This window comes from Pseudorasbora parva, chromosome 25 (genome assembly GCF_024679245.1).
Source record: "Pseudorasbora parva isolate DD20220531a chromosome 25, ASM2467924v1, whole genome shotgun sequence".
Classification (NCBI taxonomy): Eukaryota; Metazoa; Chordata; class Actinopteri; order Cypriniformes; family Gobionidae; genus Pseudorasbora; species Pseudorasbora parva.
Window position 1 is genome coordinate 11,693,655 of NC_090196.1, and position 14,885 is coordinate 11,708,539.

At 38.4% G+C, this 14,885-nt stretch overlaps 2 protein-coding genes across 4 annotated transcripts in view; one reads left to right on the top strand and one right to left on the bottom strand.

The window, feature by feature from the left end:
• The window catches only part of prr33 (proline rich 33), a 46,785-nt gene extending 33,008 nt beyond the window's left edge, over window positions 1-13,777 (top strand). Inside the window, exons 2-4 of one of the 2 annotated variants that reach the window (XM_067435737.1) lie at window positions 7,444-7,498; window positions 7,800-7,845; window positions 9,710-13,777. In XM_067435737.1, the coding sequence (XP_067291838.1) occupies window positions 9,724-12,726 (3,003 nt within the window). In that variant the 5' untranslated portion in view covers window positions 7,444-7,498; window positions 7,800-7,845; window positions 9,710-9,723 and the 3' untranslated portion in view covers window positions 12,727-13,777. Of the gene's footprint in view, window positions 1-7,308; window positions 7,499-7,799; window positions 7,846-9,709 lie in introns of those variants that run through there. The other variant, XM_067435736.1, reaches the window with a different exon arrangement.
• Window positions 8,861-14,885, bottom strand: part of lsp1a (lymphocyte specific protein 1 a) — a 40,909-nt gene continuing 34,884 nt past the window's right edge. Inside the window, exon 13 of one of the 2 annotated variants that reach the window (XM_067435739.1) lies at window positions 8,861-9,559. In XM_067435739.1, the coding sequence (XP_067291840.1) occupies window positions 9,534-9,559 (26 nt within the window). In that variant the 3' untranslated portion in view covers window positions 8,861-9,533. The remainder of the gene's footprint in view (window positions 9,560-14,885) is intronic. The other variant, XM_067435738.1, reaches the window with a different exon arrangement.

Sequence of the window (14,885 nt, forward strand, 5' to 3'; positions counted from 1 at the left end):
GGACAGGTGTGGGTCAGTTTAAGGGTAGGGTTAAGTGTAAGGGAAGTGCCAACTGTGTACTTACAAATGTAACAACATAAATCCGTTACAGATGTAATTACATGCAGGTATTTTTTTAAATGTAAGTACAATGTAAAAACATGTAGGTACACAATAAGTGCATTGTATCAAATGATTAATTACAATGTTATTACATAGTAGTTAAGGCCACCTAATATAAAGTGGGTTTTCACTGAGCACATTCTCTGCAGTCCGAGCGCGATGAACTGAAGTTCACTATCACTCAGGTAAATAATTGACACCTGCACTGCTTACAGTACATGTGTTTTATTCAACTAAATACATTACAAATGGCTAAAACAAACAGGCAGGTTACTTTCCTGAACAAGAGTGCTCCCGAATCCGTGCTCTACACACTGTTCGCGTGAAGCGCTGCACAGTTCGGCGTACACACACTCAAAATACCGGCAGTTCAACAGGGAACGTGCATCTCTTAAAGGGGCCACACTATATTCCTACTGGTGGAATATGGACCTTCTCCAGGTATGGTGTGGTACTGGTGCGGTCACAGGTCCGCATGACAGCTTGCACATTACCAATTTTTGATACGAACTGAGCCCCCCATGTTCTGAATTAAACTGACAGTGTAAAAACTTCCTTTATTTATATTCTTAAAATGAGAGAAATCACTGCTCATTCTGAATTTTTGAGCTTAGGCTTAAGAGACTTGAACTAGTTCTTTGAAAAACATCTGTGACCTTGAATAAATGTCTAGTCTTCATGCTCTGAGTATGGTTTCACCAATAATAAACATACATTTGCTTAAAGCATGCATATTTGTCAATACCCATGTTGATTAGAGCATTAAAAACTTAAAAACATATTAATTTATGGTACATTTAGAACTGATAAAAATGTTTTAGAACTGTTAAATGTTAAAAATTAATTACGAGTTAACTCATGACAATATGCGATTAATAGCGATTAAATATTTTAATCAATCGACAGCCCTAATAGAAACACATGCGATTGGTTATAAAGCACAACCCAATTATAACAGATGGCTTTTGAGGAGACTATAATAAGTTCAACCACCAAAGTGACTAGTGTGAGTGAATGTATTACACACGCCACATCTGAGATACACCCCCTAATACAGGCTGTTAATGTCAAGCCCTGATTATTATCCCTTAAAGGTCACCGTAGTCTTTTCTGAACTTATTTGTTCGTCTTTGGCTCAAGCTTCACATTATTTTCCAGACGTAGTTTTGGGATTAAGGTCAAAATTCACTTGCATTGCGTTCGCATGAAATGCTTGAACCACTCCCCCTCAGGTCACACTGGGCTGTCAGACAGCATCCCCTACGCTCATAGCCCAAGCTATAAGCCTCAAGAGGAATCTTTATGCTCTTCACATGAGGTCCTACTGCTCAAAGGCCTGGGACCAACCACTTCAACAGAAGGGGTCCCTTTCAAGAAATGTGACCAGGGGATCCGAAGGAACCCCAACCAAATCACTACCCGGGGAGCATATTCACCTGAATGCCACCAGGGAGGCCTGACCTCGTGCCTTTTGTTTTGGACACTTCGGTTTGGCAAACCCTGTCTGTTCAGAAACAGAGCCTTCGGACACTGCCTAAGGTGAGGCATCCAGACTGAAGGACTGAAAAAAACTGGCAGTCCTTCTCAGACCGAATCTTAGAGACGGTATCCCAGAAAGCAATACTTAGCATAGTGCTTTACAACCATCCAAGGATCTACAAAGCACTAAGAAGGCCTCACGGGAGCTTTGGGATGGTCTGATCAGACTCAAGCGGCTGTGTGCTCTTAAATGACCCTTATGCCTAGTTCACACTGCACGATTTTTGCCCCGACTTTGAGTCGCCGACAGGTTTTGTGAAATCGCCGACAAATGCCTGAGATCACAGGCAATTAGGTGCTTGTGCACGCGAGTGACAATCATGCAGTGTGAATGATCAAAGACGCGATCAGAAAGGATCGCGAACGAGTCGCCGATGCCGGTGAGATATTTGGCATGCTAAATATCTGGAGCTGTCGGCGATTCAAACTCCTGCTGTGTGAACAGCGTTCTGACTGAAAATTACACCGACAGCCAATGAGAGAGTGAGATACAGGGCAGCGGGAGGATCAGGGAGGAGTTATAGAGCAGAATTTCAGTATTTTAATATATATATTTACAATTCTATCAAACAGAAACAAAGGCCAAACATTTGCACATCCAGCCACAGCAGCAGCACATTTCAAAATTATTTATTTACCTCAAACTGTCTTTGCAGAACAAAATCCTGGCTCCTTCTGTCTCTCCAACAATTTCTTCCGCCATAATCTTTTTTCTTTTTCTCCACAAATCAGTGCACATACAATTTGAAGCAAACTTTGTGCAGTTTATCATTTTTAATAACAATTCCAAGTCTCGCACGAGAACTCCGGTCTGACGCACATGTGATCTCGCGTTGTTTACTTGTCACATCGCACGTGTGTTTGGGAAACGTAGTTTGCGCACCGGATAGACAGAGAGTTGTCGGTGATTCTTCCTCTTGTTCAGTCATGCAGTGTGAAAGATGGTTTGACGACAGAGTCAAACCATCGTGCAGTGTGAACACAGCAGTGACTGAATGATACACCAGATAGTCATGCAGTGTGAAAAGAGCAGTGACCCGACGAGTTTGAAAATCGTGCAGTCTGAACTAGGCTTTAGTGAGGGGAGCACCTGAGGCTGCTTGGCAGGAAACCCCCAGATGTAGGCTAAACTACCATAGGTTCTACTTACAAAGAACTGGTAAAAGAAAGGGCCTAATCTTGGAAACCTTGTCTTCAAGAAGGCCCAGAGAGGCCTATTACCTAATATCAAGTTGTTCAAGGATGCCTAGAGAGGCCTACCACCTGATACCTGAGCACCCCGAATCGGGAACTCACCTTCCAAGAGGTCTAGTGAGGCCTTCTATCTGATAGCAAGCCCTCTAGGGAGGCCTGGCAAAGCCTGCTACCTGCTAGCAACATATGCTAACTTTCAAAGTGACTAAGACTCTGAACACTCTGAACTCTGAGACTCTTGCAGCAGCTATGCATGTCATTCTCCTATAATGACGTTCTGCTGCTAAAAACTCTGCTAACATTTCGGTGCAAATGAGCGGTGGCCTCAAATTAACTCTCCCTGTGAGAGGAAACCTAAGTTTATATACACATCCACACACAACCTTCAAAGTGGATGGCCAACACACTTACATACACAGCCCAAAAACATGGAGCTGTATTCAGCCACCTACAGGGAAAATCAATTAATCAATCAATCAACTTTATTTATATAGCGCTTTTACAATGCTGATTGTTTCAAAGCAGCTTTACAGTGTTAAACAGGACAATATTGTAACAAATTCGATTTGGCTAGTTTGATTTGGATAGTTTATAGAATTAAATATAAACTAATCAATACATTTAATTTGTATATTTAGTTGAATAACTTGGATCATAATTTTAGTGTCCCCAACTGAGCAAGCCAAGCCAAAGGCGACAGTGGCAGGTTAACTGAAGGTTAACTGAAACCTTCAGTTAACCTTCCTTTCTACCTTCCTAATGGTGACATAAAACCCATACTCTATACAGGGCACGAAGGTCTGTAAGAAATAAACATTGTAGTGTTATTACACAAAAAAGACCACCTCATCTCACCTGCGGCGTGTAGAGCGAAGACTCTACACAGTTCTCTACACAGAGACTCTACACAGACTCTACACTCTAGACTCTACACAGTTCTCATATGACCATGGTGTTCTACTGCCCTTGCATGCCTGAAAGTTGCGCTCTCACTAACCAAACCAAAGCAGGCCATCAGAACATAGTTCCACACATCATAGATGTACCATAGAACATACCTGTTATAAAAAGTGCCTGGTAATAAATATTAAAGATAAAAAATGGAAGAAGGTGAGGGCTAAGATATAAAACGCCCTCAAAGGAGGGGGATACATCATAAATGCAGACCACGTTTGTACTGGATCACCTCCCTTTAGATCCTTATTCCAGTGGGAATCCCGTCTTTTCTGATATCTAGTCCTCCACGGAGGGGGCTCACGAGAGGAGACACTAGCTCTCTGGTCCTGCATATGGCCCTCGGTCTGTGAAGGACCAGGCCCAGCCTGCCTGGGTGTGGACGCCATCACGTCGACGTGCAGCTTACTCTCGTTGGCCACCAAACTGTATTACACCCCTCTCGAGGCGATCGGCGAGCTCCATCTGGGACCCCATAACACGCATAGCCGCTGTGCCTCAGAAAGAGTGGAACCTAGGGCTGGACAATAATTCAATATCAATATATATCGCGATAAAAAAAAATTCAATAACGGTGATATGATTTTTAAACACATTTCCGATATTTCAATATGACTGACGTTCAGGGCGCAGCTATCAGAAAGAGCAGAACACGATTGGCTTCTTGCGTGATAACGTACACCACGGACACGCAGCCAGTGCTCAGCAGTAGTAGGCTGATTATAGATCCAACGCGGCACGTTTTAGCTACAAAGAGAGTTTCCCTGACCGCAACACAAATGTGACTGAACGAGCTTCCACAAGTAAGGAGAAATAAATAGTTGATAAGAGAAGAAAGACTAACTTTCTTTAGTGGCGTGGAAGTGGTTCGGCTATCTAAAGCACTATTCGCACGGGATTAGTATTATCTAGGGACCTCTGTGATTTAGAAATGACTCCTCCACATCTGAGTTTTGCGCAGCGCATTCACACGGGATAAGCAAAGCCTGATTTTACTCGAATTTACTGACTTCTCCCGGATATGATGTCAAGACTTCGTTATAGATAGCTGTATGAAATCATGTATCGATATCGTTTTGATTATTTAACAGTAGCCTAATAAATAGGCCTAAATATAATTTCGTTATGAAGCTGAAAATATACGGCGGAAGATTCAGTTTCAAAACTAAATGTAAAAGCGCCTATTTAAACAAGATTGTCATTGTACTATACTGTTCTGTTCTGTTTTTCATTAAGAACAGTATTGATGTTAATATTAAACACACCATTCAATCAGATTACTCTCAAATTGATATTCATTCTAAAGTGAAAGTATAATCCGTGCGGGCGCGGCTGCACGGGAATTCATAACGGTGCGCATTATGAATGCAGACTTTATTCTTCGTGAAAGATAAAGATAGAAATACTCACAGGAAGAAAAAAAGCTTGCAAAAATTATATACGATCCGCCTAATCCTGGCCAAATCACAGAGATGTCGATTCGAATTTCTTTGATAAACATCTATGACCTTTAATACATCTAGTCTTCATGCTTCAACCAAAAGTATGGTTTCACTAATAATAAATGTACATTTGCATAAAGCATGCATATTTGTCCATACCCCTGTTGGTTAGAGTATTAAAAAACTTAATTTAAACTTAATTTAGGATACATTTACAATTGCTAAAAATGTGCAATTAAATTGCGATTAATCGTGAGTTAATTCATGACACACATGCGATTAATCGCGATTAAATATTTTAATCGATTGACAGCCCTAATTATTATACATTATATTCAACATTATGTATAGTTGTTGTATGATTCTATGTAATAAGATTATTAATGTAATAATGTCACTGAAACGCCTCACTGAAAACTGGAAAAAAAATTCCCTCACGCATTATTCACGCTTTCAATCCAGGCAGCATCTCTCCCCATGCCTGCTATGCCCTGCCTCTCCCGCTATTAATGCAGTATGTAAGAATGAACTATCTGAAATGCTTTGAATAATCATGCCACTAAAACTAAATGTGATCTGGTTATTTAAATTATGTTTGCGCGTTTACTAAGGAGTTTCGCTTTAAATGGTGTTTGAGCTTTGACTTTGAGGAGTGTCGATTTAAATAATATTTGTGCTCTCGCTAAGGAGCGCTGTTTCGGCAGCACGTGCACTTCAGATGATCAATGCAATCCGTCACAGTTCTAATCGCAAGAAAGCTTGTCAGAATGACTGCTCTTAAACTGTAAACGTATAGTTCATCCAAGAATTTTTATTCTGCATTTACTCCCTCATGTTGTTTTCGCGCGTCACGCAATCATTTGAACGTCCGCGTTTACTACAGTATGTGCGTCTTGTTAAATATATTCATCACATAAAGCCATTGTGTCTCTTTAAAGGACTTGAAGACTAAAAAAAAATTTTGATTAGACACTCGATAAGTTATTTTTACATGCCTTTATGACATTCTTTGCATCTTTTAAATTTAAGAGGAAAGAACTTTAAAAATTTAGGGACATAAATCCCTCAGGTTTAATGAAAAATATCTTCTTTTGTATTTGGAAGACGTAAAAAAACGACATGGTGAGTGAGTAAATGATGACAGAGTTTACATTTGTGGTAGCCTACATTTGTTAATTTGTGTTTGGGTGAATTATACCTTATAAATAGGCCCACTACAGCAAGTTGAGCCTTGGATAAAACAACTCTATATCGCGAATCATATCGTTTCCATCAACGATACATCTCGTCATATTTTTATATCGCGATATATCGTTTAACGTTTCCATTGCAGTTTGGCAAAAATGTCCCTTTTCGAATTGCCTGAAATGAGAATGCCACCTCATGAGAGCGTAAAAACTTTTTTGCGATACATGGGAGTTTTTGCAAAATTGCCGCGTTTCCATTGGGCTTATTTTCAATTCACAATTTCAATTTGCGAAATTTGAAGGGTAATGGAAACACGGCTATTGTCATACTAAAAGCTAAAATACAAAAATTTTGATTTCAGTGGACGTTTAAAGAAAAAGTCAACTTAAAAAGTGTAATCACACTTAGTGGTTGTTTGCACTATTGCTATTGCCAATCAATATAAAAAAGGGCATGCAAATGACAGTTTACAGGGGTCTAATTTTGAGTTGGCATCAACAAAATTTTCTATAGCCTTTTCTTCCCTTTAGTGACATACCCATGTGAAACTGCTTCTTTAACAATGAAAATGTATATATATATATATGATTGAATCATTGTAGTTTGCTATTGCTGCAATCTCATGTGAGTGACAAGCTGTCCCCCCTCAATCCATGAGCAACGTCACCCTAGAAGTGATGTCACTGCACAACGGTACATTAATGTAAATGTTTTTATGTTTTTGATGTTTAATAGCCCTCGGAAGGAAACAACTGCTTCTTCTTAACTGTAGGGGGTGCTGTGCTTATAGATGTGTAAATGAGGGTGTGCATCTGGTGTCATGGGGGAGGGGGGCACTTGGGAATATCTAAAATGACCTGGATCCCTCCTGCTTCGCTGACGGTTCCCTCTACACCGTCACCACTCAGTGTGCATTCTGTGTAACGGGCTCAGGGTTTTATTTTTGGACTGCTATGGAGCCTGTGCCTTCCATTTGAAGGAAGGGGGAATAGTTGAACTTAACATGAGTCTCCCGTTCTGACAGTCCAAGCTGGGACAAGCAGGCAGCCGCCGGACACCCCTGAACAGCAGACACACAGGTATAAAACCACAGAAGAACTGATTAAAATTTGATTTCTGTCCTCTGGTTATTATTATATGAATACCTTGTGTGGAAGTGCATGCCATGTCTGTCCTTTGGGAAAAGGCATTGACAGTTTGTAGCAGGCTAACTTAACAGTCTGAAGGTTTCTGCATAAGGGAGTGTAAATATAACACAATGTAATTAAAAAATAGTACTACCACTATTTGTTTCAATGCAGCCATATTTATATATGTCCTTGTCATTAAAATACATTTACTTATTTTCAAAGACATAATTCAGGCATGTTATCTTTACAGGGGAACTTGTCTGAAGTGTCTTCAACTGTCTTACAGTCATCTCTTGGTAAGTTTTTTTTAAGCACACACATACAAGTGTGCATATTGCCGTAGACTATATGTCATTACATGCACAATTACTTTTTTCCAACAGGTGGTTGCTAAGAAGCAATTAGCTAGTGCATGATTTTACTGCTTTGCTATTCTTGCCCTTTCCTCTTTTGAACTTGCATCTTGGAAATTCTCCAAACTGCCCAGCCTACCAGGCCCTTAAAAGGATGATCTCCTCTTGTATGCGTCTCTCTGGGCTGGAGACTTCTTTTACAAGCTCTTACAGTTGGCCTACATTTGCACTATTACAAAAGATTAATATCTAAATAGTCTTTAAACAAGATACGTTTACTTATGATGCAGAAATAGCTTATGTTAAGAATTGTATGTATTTTATGTATAGAGAAAATATGTATTTATTCAGTGTTTCTTTATTATTATTATTATTATTATTATTATTATTATTATTATTATTATTATTATTATTATTTTAAGCACAAATATAGGATTATATTCAGTTAAAAAAAAATTGTATTCTTATATTTTACCTCAAATGCTTATTAACCCAGGGGTTAATATCCATTATATCTATATTATTGCATAAATTAGTATTTCATGAATATGAATATTATTTAGTAATCCAGTATGAAAGAGCATAAAAGCAGCTTTTTGATATATGATCATAGGTTGTGCGTCAACAGACACCACTGAATCTGATTGGTAGTAAATTTTCAGTGATTTATTATGTAATTTAATGTAGCTGTCCACCTATGGCTAAAGCAGTGACTGCCCCCAGATCATTCGGCATTGGTTTACAGTGAGGGTGGAGTGTGACACCACACTCCGTGACAGAGAGCAAATTACTTGCTCATTCGCTTTCACCCTAAAATTAGGCCAAGGAGCCATCCTAGATGTGTTGTGGTAGTTTAGTGCATGTGTGCATACTTGTAAGAAACCATATCAAGTGAAAAATATTCTTTTTGCATTCTATTTGCATTTTAAACTTAGAATTAAGCAAAAATCGAAATTAAGAATCATACAAAATATCAAATTTATTGAAAATAAAAAGCTGTAATGGACTATAAATCACATTCTTCTTTTTTTGACCATGATACCATTGGGTAGAAACTAATTCCAGTGTTTAAAAAAAAAAAAAAAAAAGTGGTAAATTATGCAAAATGACAATAAAACAGAGATAAGAAAACCAATGTCATAAAATGTAACATACCAATGAGTAAAACAAAGATTGGCAATGGATTAAAAGACATGCAAATAATCTAGAATTTTAAAAAATATTTTTGGATTATTTTACTTTTCATCTACTTTTTTTTCTTTTTTAGTCTATGTAAATGTAACAATGTGACAGAGTATACGAATAGCATAGATAATCAATATGACAACAGTCACACTTATATTCAGTTTATACTCATACATTGATAAATTTGGGCATAATATCAGCACAAATAAAATAAGGGAAAATAAAGGAATTTTGAGAATTTTTGCTTTTTACATTGTATGACAAACAGATTGCAAGAAAACAAAGCAAAACCTTGACATTAGAGCCACAAAAATCATAGACAGATAAGCACATACATTGTAATGTAAAAGTGTGTGTGTGTGTGTGTGTGTGTGTGTGTGTGTGTGTGAGTGTGAGTGTGTGTTCTTGGTGAATCAAGAAAATATGTTATTGCTGAATTAAATTCTTCACAAGTCATTGCTGGATAATTCACCTGAAAGAAAAAGAAAACAACATTATTAGTGAAGAATGAAGCTGGTTTGCCAATTTCATTTAAAAAAAAAATATTTTCAGAATGGTTTGTAACTAATAATAGCAAAAACAATGTTCAAAGTACACAATATCTATTATTTATTTGTTTCAGGGGTTGGAGATTTTATGGCTGACAATATCGGCAATGCTGCCCAGGCAGGCCTGCTTTCCCAGCAGTATCCACCACCTTTGCTTCCCAAACCTGGGAAAGAAAATGTCCGGCTCCAGAAACTACTCAAGAAGACAGCAAAGAAAAAAGCTGCTGCCCAGACCTCACAACCATCGGTCCCCTTCCGCTCAAGCCTCTCTCCAGTAAATGAAGCAAGCCCTGACCTGGAGCACAGTGATCACTCAACTCCCCCTAAGACTCCAGAGACACCGTTGTATATTGGCATGGTACATCCACGTTTTAACGTCCGACCACTGTATCAGCATGTAGCATCCCCATATCCTCATCATAAAGGATTTACATATGGCAATACAGCAAGGTTTTCACCACAACCATATGTGGCTCTGGGCCACACCACTCCCCAACACCTAGCTCCAACAATTCCATACACAGCCTCACCAGTACCAGGACTTGACACACATGCTACAGCTCCAATCACTATTCTACAAACTGCACAAAGAGTGGAAGTCAGCTCAACTCTTACCACCCATGTAATTACCTCAAAAACTCCAAGCCCTCAGCCAACCATTTTGAATGTTTCTAGAACAACAAAACCATTGTTTGAAGTTCCTCAAATCACCAATTATACGGCAAAGTCAGCAGGTTTACTAATACCTTATGCATCACCAACAAGGAGTAAAACACCTACTGCTGAGTTATTGAGAGGCCCAACACCAACATTTGAGGTTAGAAGGATAGTGACACCAACAAAGGAAATAAGAGGCAGAACACCAACCAGAGAGATCAGAAGGGTTGCAACACCAACATTTGAAATCAAGAGGATTACCCCAACTTCAGAAATTAAGAAAACCCAAACTCCAACTTCTGAAATCAAGAAAGAGACAAGTCCATCTTCTGAAATGAAGAGGGTCAGTACTCCTGCTTCTGAGATTAAACGAAATGCAACACCGACACTCGAGATAAAACAAGGTACAACTCCAACACTTGAGGTAAAGGTGGTTGCAACACCAACTAGAGTAAAAACACCAACATATGACTTTACCTCAGCAAAAACACTTTCAGGGCGACCCAAGACACCCTCAGGTAAAGTGTCACGTGTTCGAGCATCTGTGATTGAGATTTCAAGACCAAATCCACTTTTATTTGCTGTTTCTCCTGTGCACATGGAGGGCAGAAGATCAAAAACGCCAACCTCAAGCTTGGCTGGGCCACATGATGAAACTCATAAAATTTCAAATCAGGTAAATAACACCAATGGTTCAGCAATATTACAAAATGGGGACATGGATGTCAAATTAATTGAACCCTTAAAAGAAAAACAAGTTGTGGCCATTTCAGACAACCTATCAAAACTTGAGTCATCAAAGACAAAGATGCAAATACAGGAAAGTCCAAACCTTAATGGAAATGAACATCCAAAGCCTGAAACCCCAACAGCACCCAATATTGAACTTGCACAGGCTGGTTTTTCTTTAGTTGGCTATCAAAGGTCATTACCTAGAGCCACTCCATTTGCAGGTCAAAGACCCAAAACACCAACAGCAACAAAATCTCAAACAACATATTATGGATTAACTCCCACTGAATACGTTTCCCATGGAGGAATAAAGAGTTACTCACCCAGTTTTAGCATTTCTACACCAACTGTTTTACCAGGTGTAGAGGCAACTCCTCTTCCAAAACAGGAACCAGTAGTACCTCAACCTGAAGAAAATGTGACCATGACAATTGACAAGTCTGAGGCAAAGCCTAAAGAGCAGGGTGAAGTCCAGCCACCTCAGACTGTTGTTGTTCAAGATAAAAACGCTGCTGTGGCACCACCTCCAGACGTTCCAAAAGCAGCATCTTTGTCAGAAGCAAACTCTGTAGGGGACATTCCCAAGCAACCTGTACCAGAATTGAAAGCAAAAATTCCAACCATTGTGGTATCTGTAGCTGACACACCACAATCAGAAGCAAAAGCAGCGTCAATAAGTACTGTGACACCAAGAGTTAGAACTCCAACCTATGGATCGCCCAGACTTTCCCAAATGACACCAACCCCTCCAACTGTGCAGGAAGCTCCAAAACCTGATAGTAAGGCTGTGCCATTACCTGACCAAGACACAGGAAAACCAGCACTTCCAAAGCTGTCAGAAGGAAAAGTTAATGTTATAACAACCAAAGTACCAGAGAAGCCAACAGAGGCAAAAATGTCTTTGTTAGAGAGAATTAAGAAGCAGAATCTTGCATCTGCTTCTTCTGAAAAAGCCCCTGAAAAGGGAGAGGTGAAAGATGTGGTTAAGCTTGTGGCTAAAACTAAGGAAGACCAAAAGGACAGTGAAACAAAGGACACTGAACCTGAAAAGATTGAAAGTGGAGAGACAAAAGCTAGTACCCAAAAGATGATCAAGCCTACAGTGGAAAAGAAGGAGGAGGGTGAAGGCTCTTCCCTATCTGCAGAACCTCTCTTGAAGATGATGCAGAAACCAAAAGGCATGAAGTCAAAACTCAGTGGCTGGTCTCGCCTTAAGAAACACATGGTGGTCGAAGCAGAGGAACCCAAGTTTCCAGAGGCAGATCCTGGGTCAAAGAAAGAATTCCCTGCCAGCACTGATCACAATACAAGTGAAGAGCAAAATAAGTCTGAAGACGAAGATAAGGTTATTGAAAGCCAGGACAGTAAAGACTCCCCTAGGGCAACAAAAATGTGGGATGCTGTCCTCTTCCAAATGTTCTCCACCAAAGAGAACATAATACAACAAATTGAAGCCAATAAAACCGAGGAGCAAAAGAAGATGGAGGCAGAACAGAAGACGGATAAAGAGATTCCATCATTTGCGCATCGCCTGCCAGTTCTCCTGTACAGCCCGCGGTTTGATGCCAGGCGACTAAGAGAGGCAGCTTCTCGACCAGCAACAAAGATTGCAACAGTTTTTGAAATGGGACTGATAGGCCGCAAAAATAAAGATGAAGAACCAAAAGACTTTAATAGAACAGCTAAAGGCTTCAGTTCTTAAACCACTGACATATAGCTGGATAACATATAAATAATAGGCAAATATGTTGTTAGCTGTCATTGCATTAGTAGAGTTCTGTTTATTATCTAACCCAATTCTTTACATAAAACTTTACATTTTATAACTTTATAACAGGTCAGTTGGCAAGTAAACTAAGTGACTATCTGTCAAATGCACAATAACTGTTTTGCAGTACTAAAGTAATTGCCCACTTGACAAGTGGCATTAGCCATTTAAGCTTATAAGAATAGTGAATAAAGGAAACAAAACTTTTAAATTTAAGCTTTTTGCTTATGACTTTCAAAGCTTATCTTGCCATCCTTATAAGCATGTTAAATATGGTAATATTTGGATAATACTTACATCCCTGAACATCCTGAATCAAAAATAAAAATAAATATTATGACTGCCGCAAGACACAAAATCTAAGAAAAAAATCAAGAAAGTGTTTTTGGGTAAGAAAATGTGAAGTGCAGTTTAAGTCATCTAAAAATATAAAGTTAACTTACATAATTATTTTTTTTAGCAACTTTTTAAAAGTTAAAACAATACAAAAAATACAGCCAAATGGTGCTTAATGAAGGATATAATTTATGGAAATTTGCAGACAAATTCTTTGTAAATACAAGCCATAAATTTTGTAATTCTTCTTGTCGATTATTTAAAGATAACATGGTTTCAAGGCCAAGGGACAAATATTGTATGCTATTGTATGTTTTTCAAAGAGTATATGGACAATTGAGTGCAAGTTTTAAGTGGGTGGGCAAAGTAGAACTGGTTAGCTGTCGAAGAAAGAATTAAGAGATAATATAAGAAAGATGTATACAGTAAGTATGCTAAGTTTTGGAATTTGTTCTAAGCCTTATTAGTCCTGAAAGAAAGGCATGGCGCACTCTGCAGATTGCATACTTGGTGCTCAGTGTTGACAAGTAGCTTTCACTGATGGAGCCCTAAAATGCTCTGGCTGCTTCCATGTGAATAACAGTGAATGCTGATTGTCAACTCATGCATGTTCTCGATTCAGGCTTAGGTAATGTTAAGTTTGTAGGCTTGGCCTTTTTTTTTTTTTTTTTTTTTTTTTTTTTTGCATGTTTGTATTTTGTTGCAGGAACTGTCAGACTGAGAATATTTTCTCTTTACTGAGAGTAATGTGTATAATGCTTTGCATTCTAAGCTGCACTGTACTTTATTTTATATATTTTTTTTAATAAAATACCTGTTTTAGAATATTATTTTATTATTATTTATTTGTATGACCACTTTTATAACACTAGCCATTGAATGAAACATTTGCATTGTGGTAGCAGCTTGCTGTGATTTGTTTGAGATATATGTGTCAATTTTATGATCAAATAGTATCATATATCACATAGCACATGTCAACAAAAACAAACCCTGACTTCGTTTGTGCTCCCACAGGGTTTTTTTTTTTTTTTTTTTTTGCCATTTTTATTTGCAGAATCATATTGAGTTATTCAAAGTGGTCATGAATACAGAAATCAAATTTCCGTTGATCTTTTGGCATGTTAGAGGTTATTCTACTATAAAAACATCCTGAAAATGTCCATACTTAAAATGTACTTGTTGGTCCAATAATTTTATTGAGACCAAGCTCTGAAAATGACTTATTTCGGGTTTGGTCACATTATGATGCAATACTGTCTTGCAAAAAACAGTCGTTCAAAATTTTTTAGATCAATGCCTACTTCTACATAATAATATATTGGCCCTGCCCACTGAACACTCATTTTTTTTTTTGCAAATATTACTTCTGTATGGGTACAAAAGCCTGTCACAGTACTTTTAAAAGGGCATCTTTGTACCTTTTTTACCTTCAAGGTACATATTGCTACTCTAAGGTACTAATGTGGTACTAAAAGGATCCTAATAGGAAAGTAGCCTTGATAATTATTTTCAGTTATGAGAATGTCTTTTTTTATGTTCGGTACATTTCACTATGCAAACTTTGCAAGCAGATTTTAACTGTAATATATGGACCCAACTCTAATGCCACAACAAGTAACCATGCAATTCCAATACCTGATGTGACCAGTGATTTCTGATTCAGCTACAGTCAGACATTCTTTGTCTTAAAATAGTTTATTGCTTTTTATGCGTCAGTAAATCAAGACAGTGACTAAATGGTCAACTTCATATTG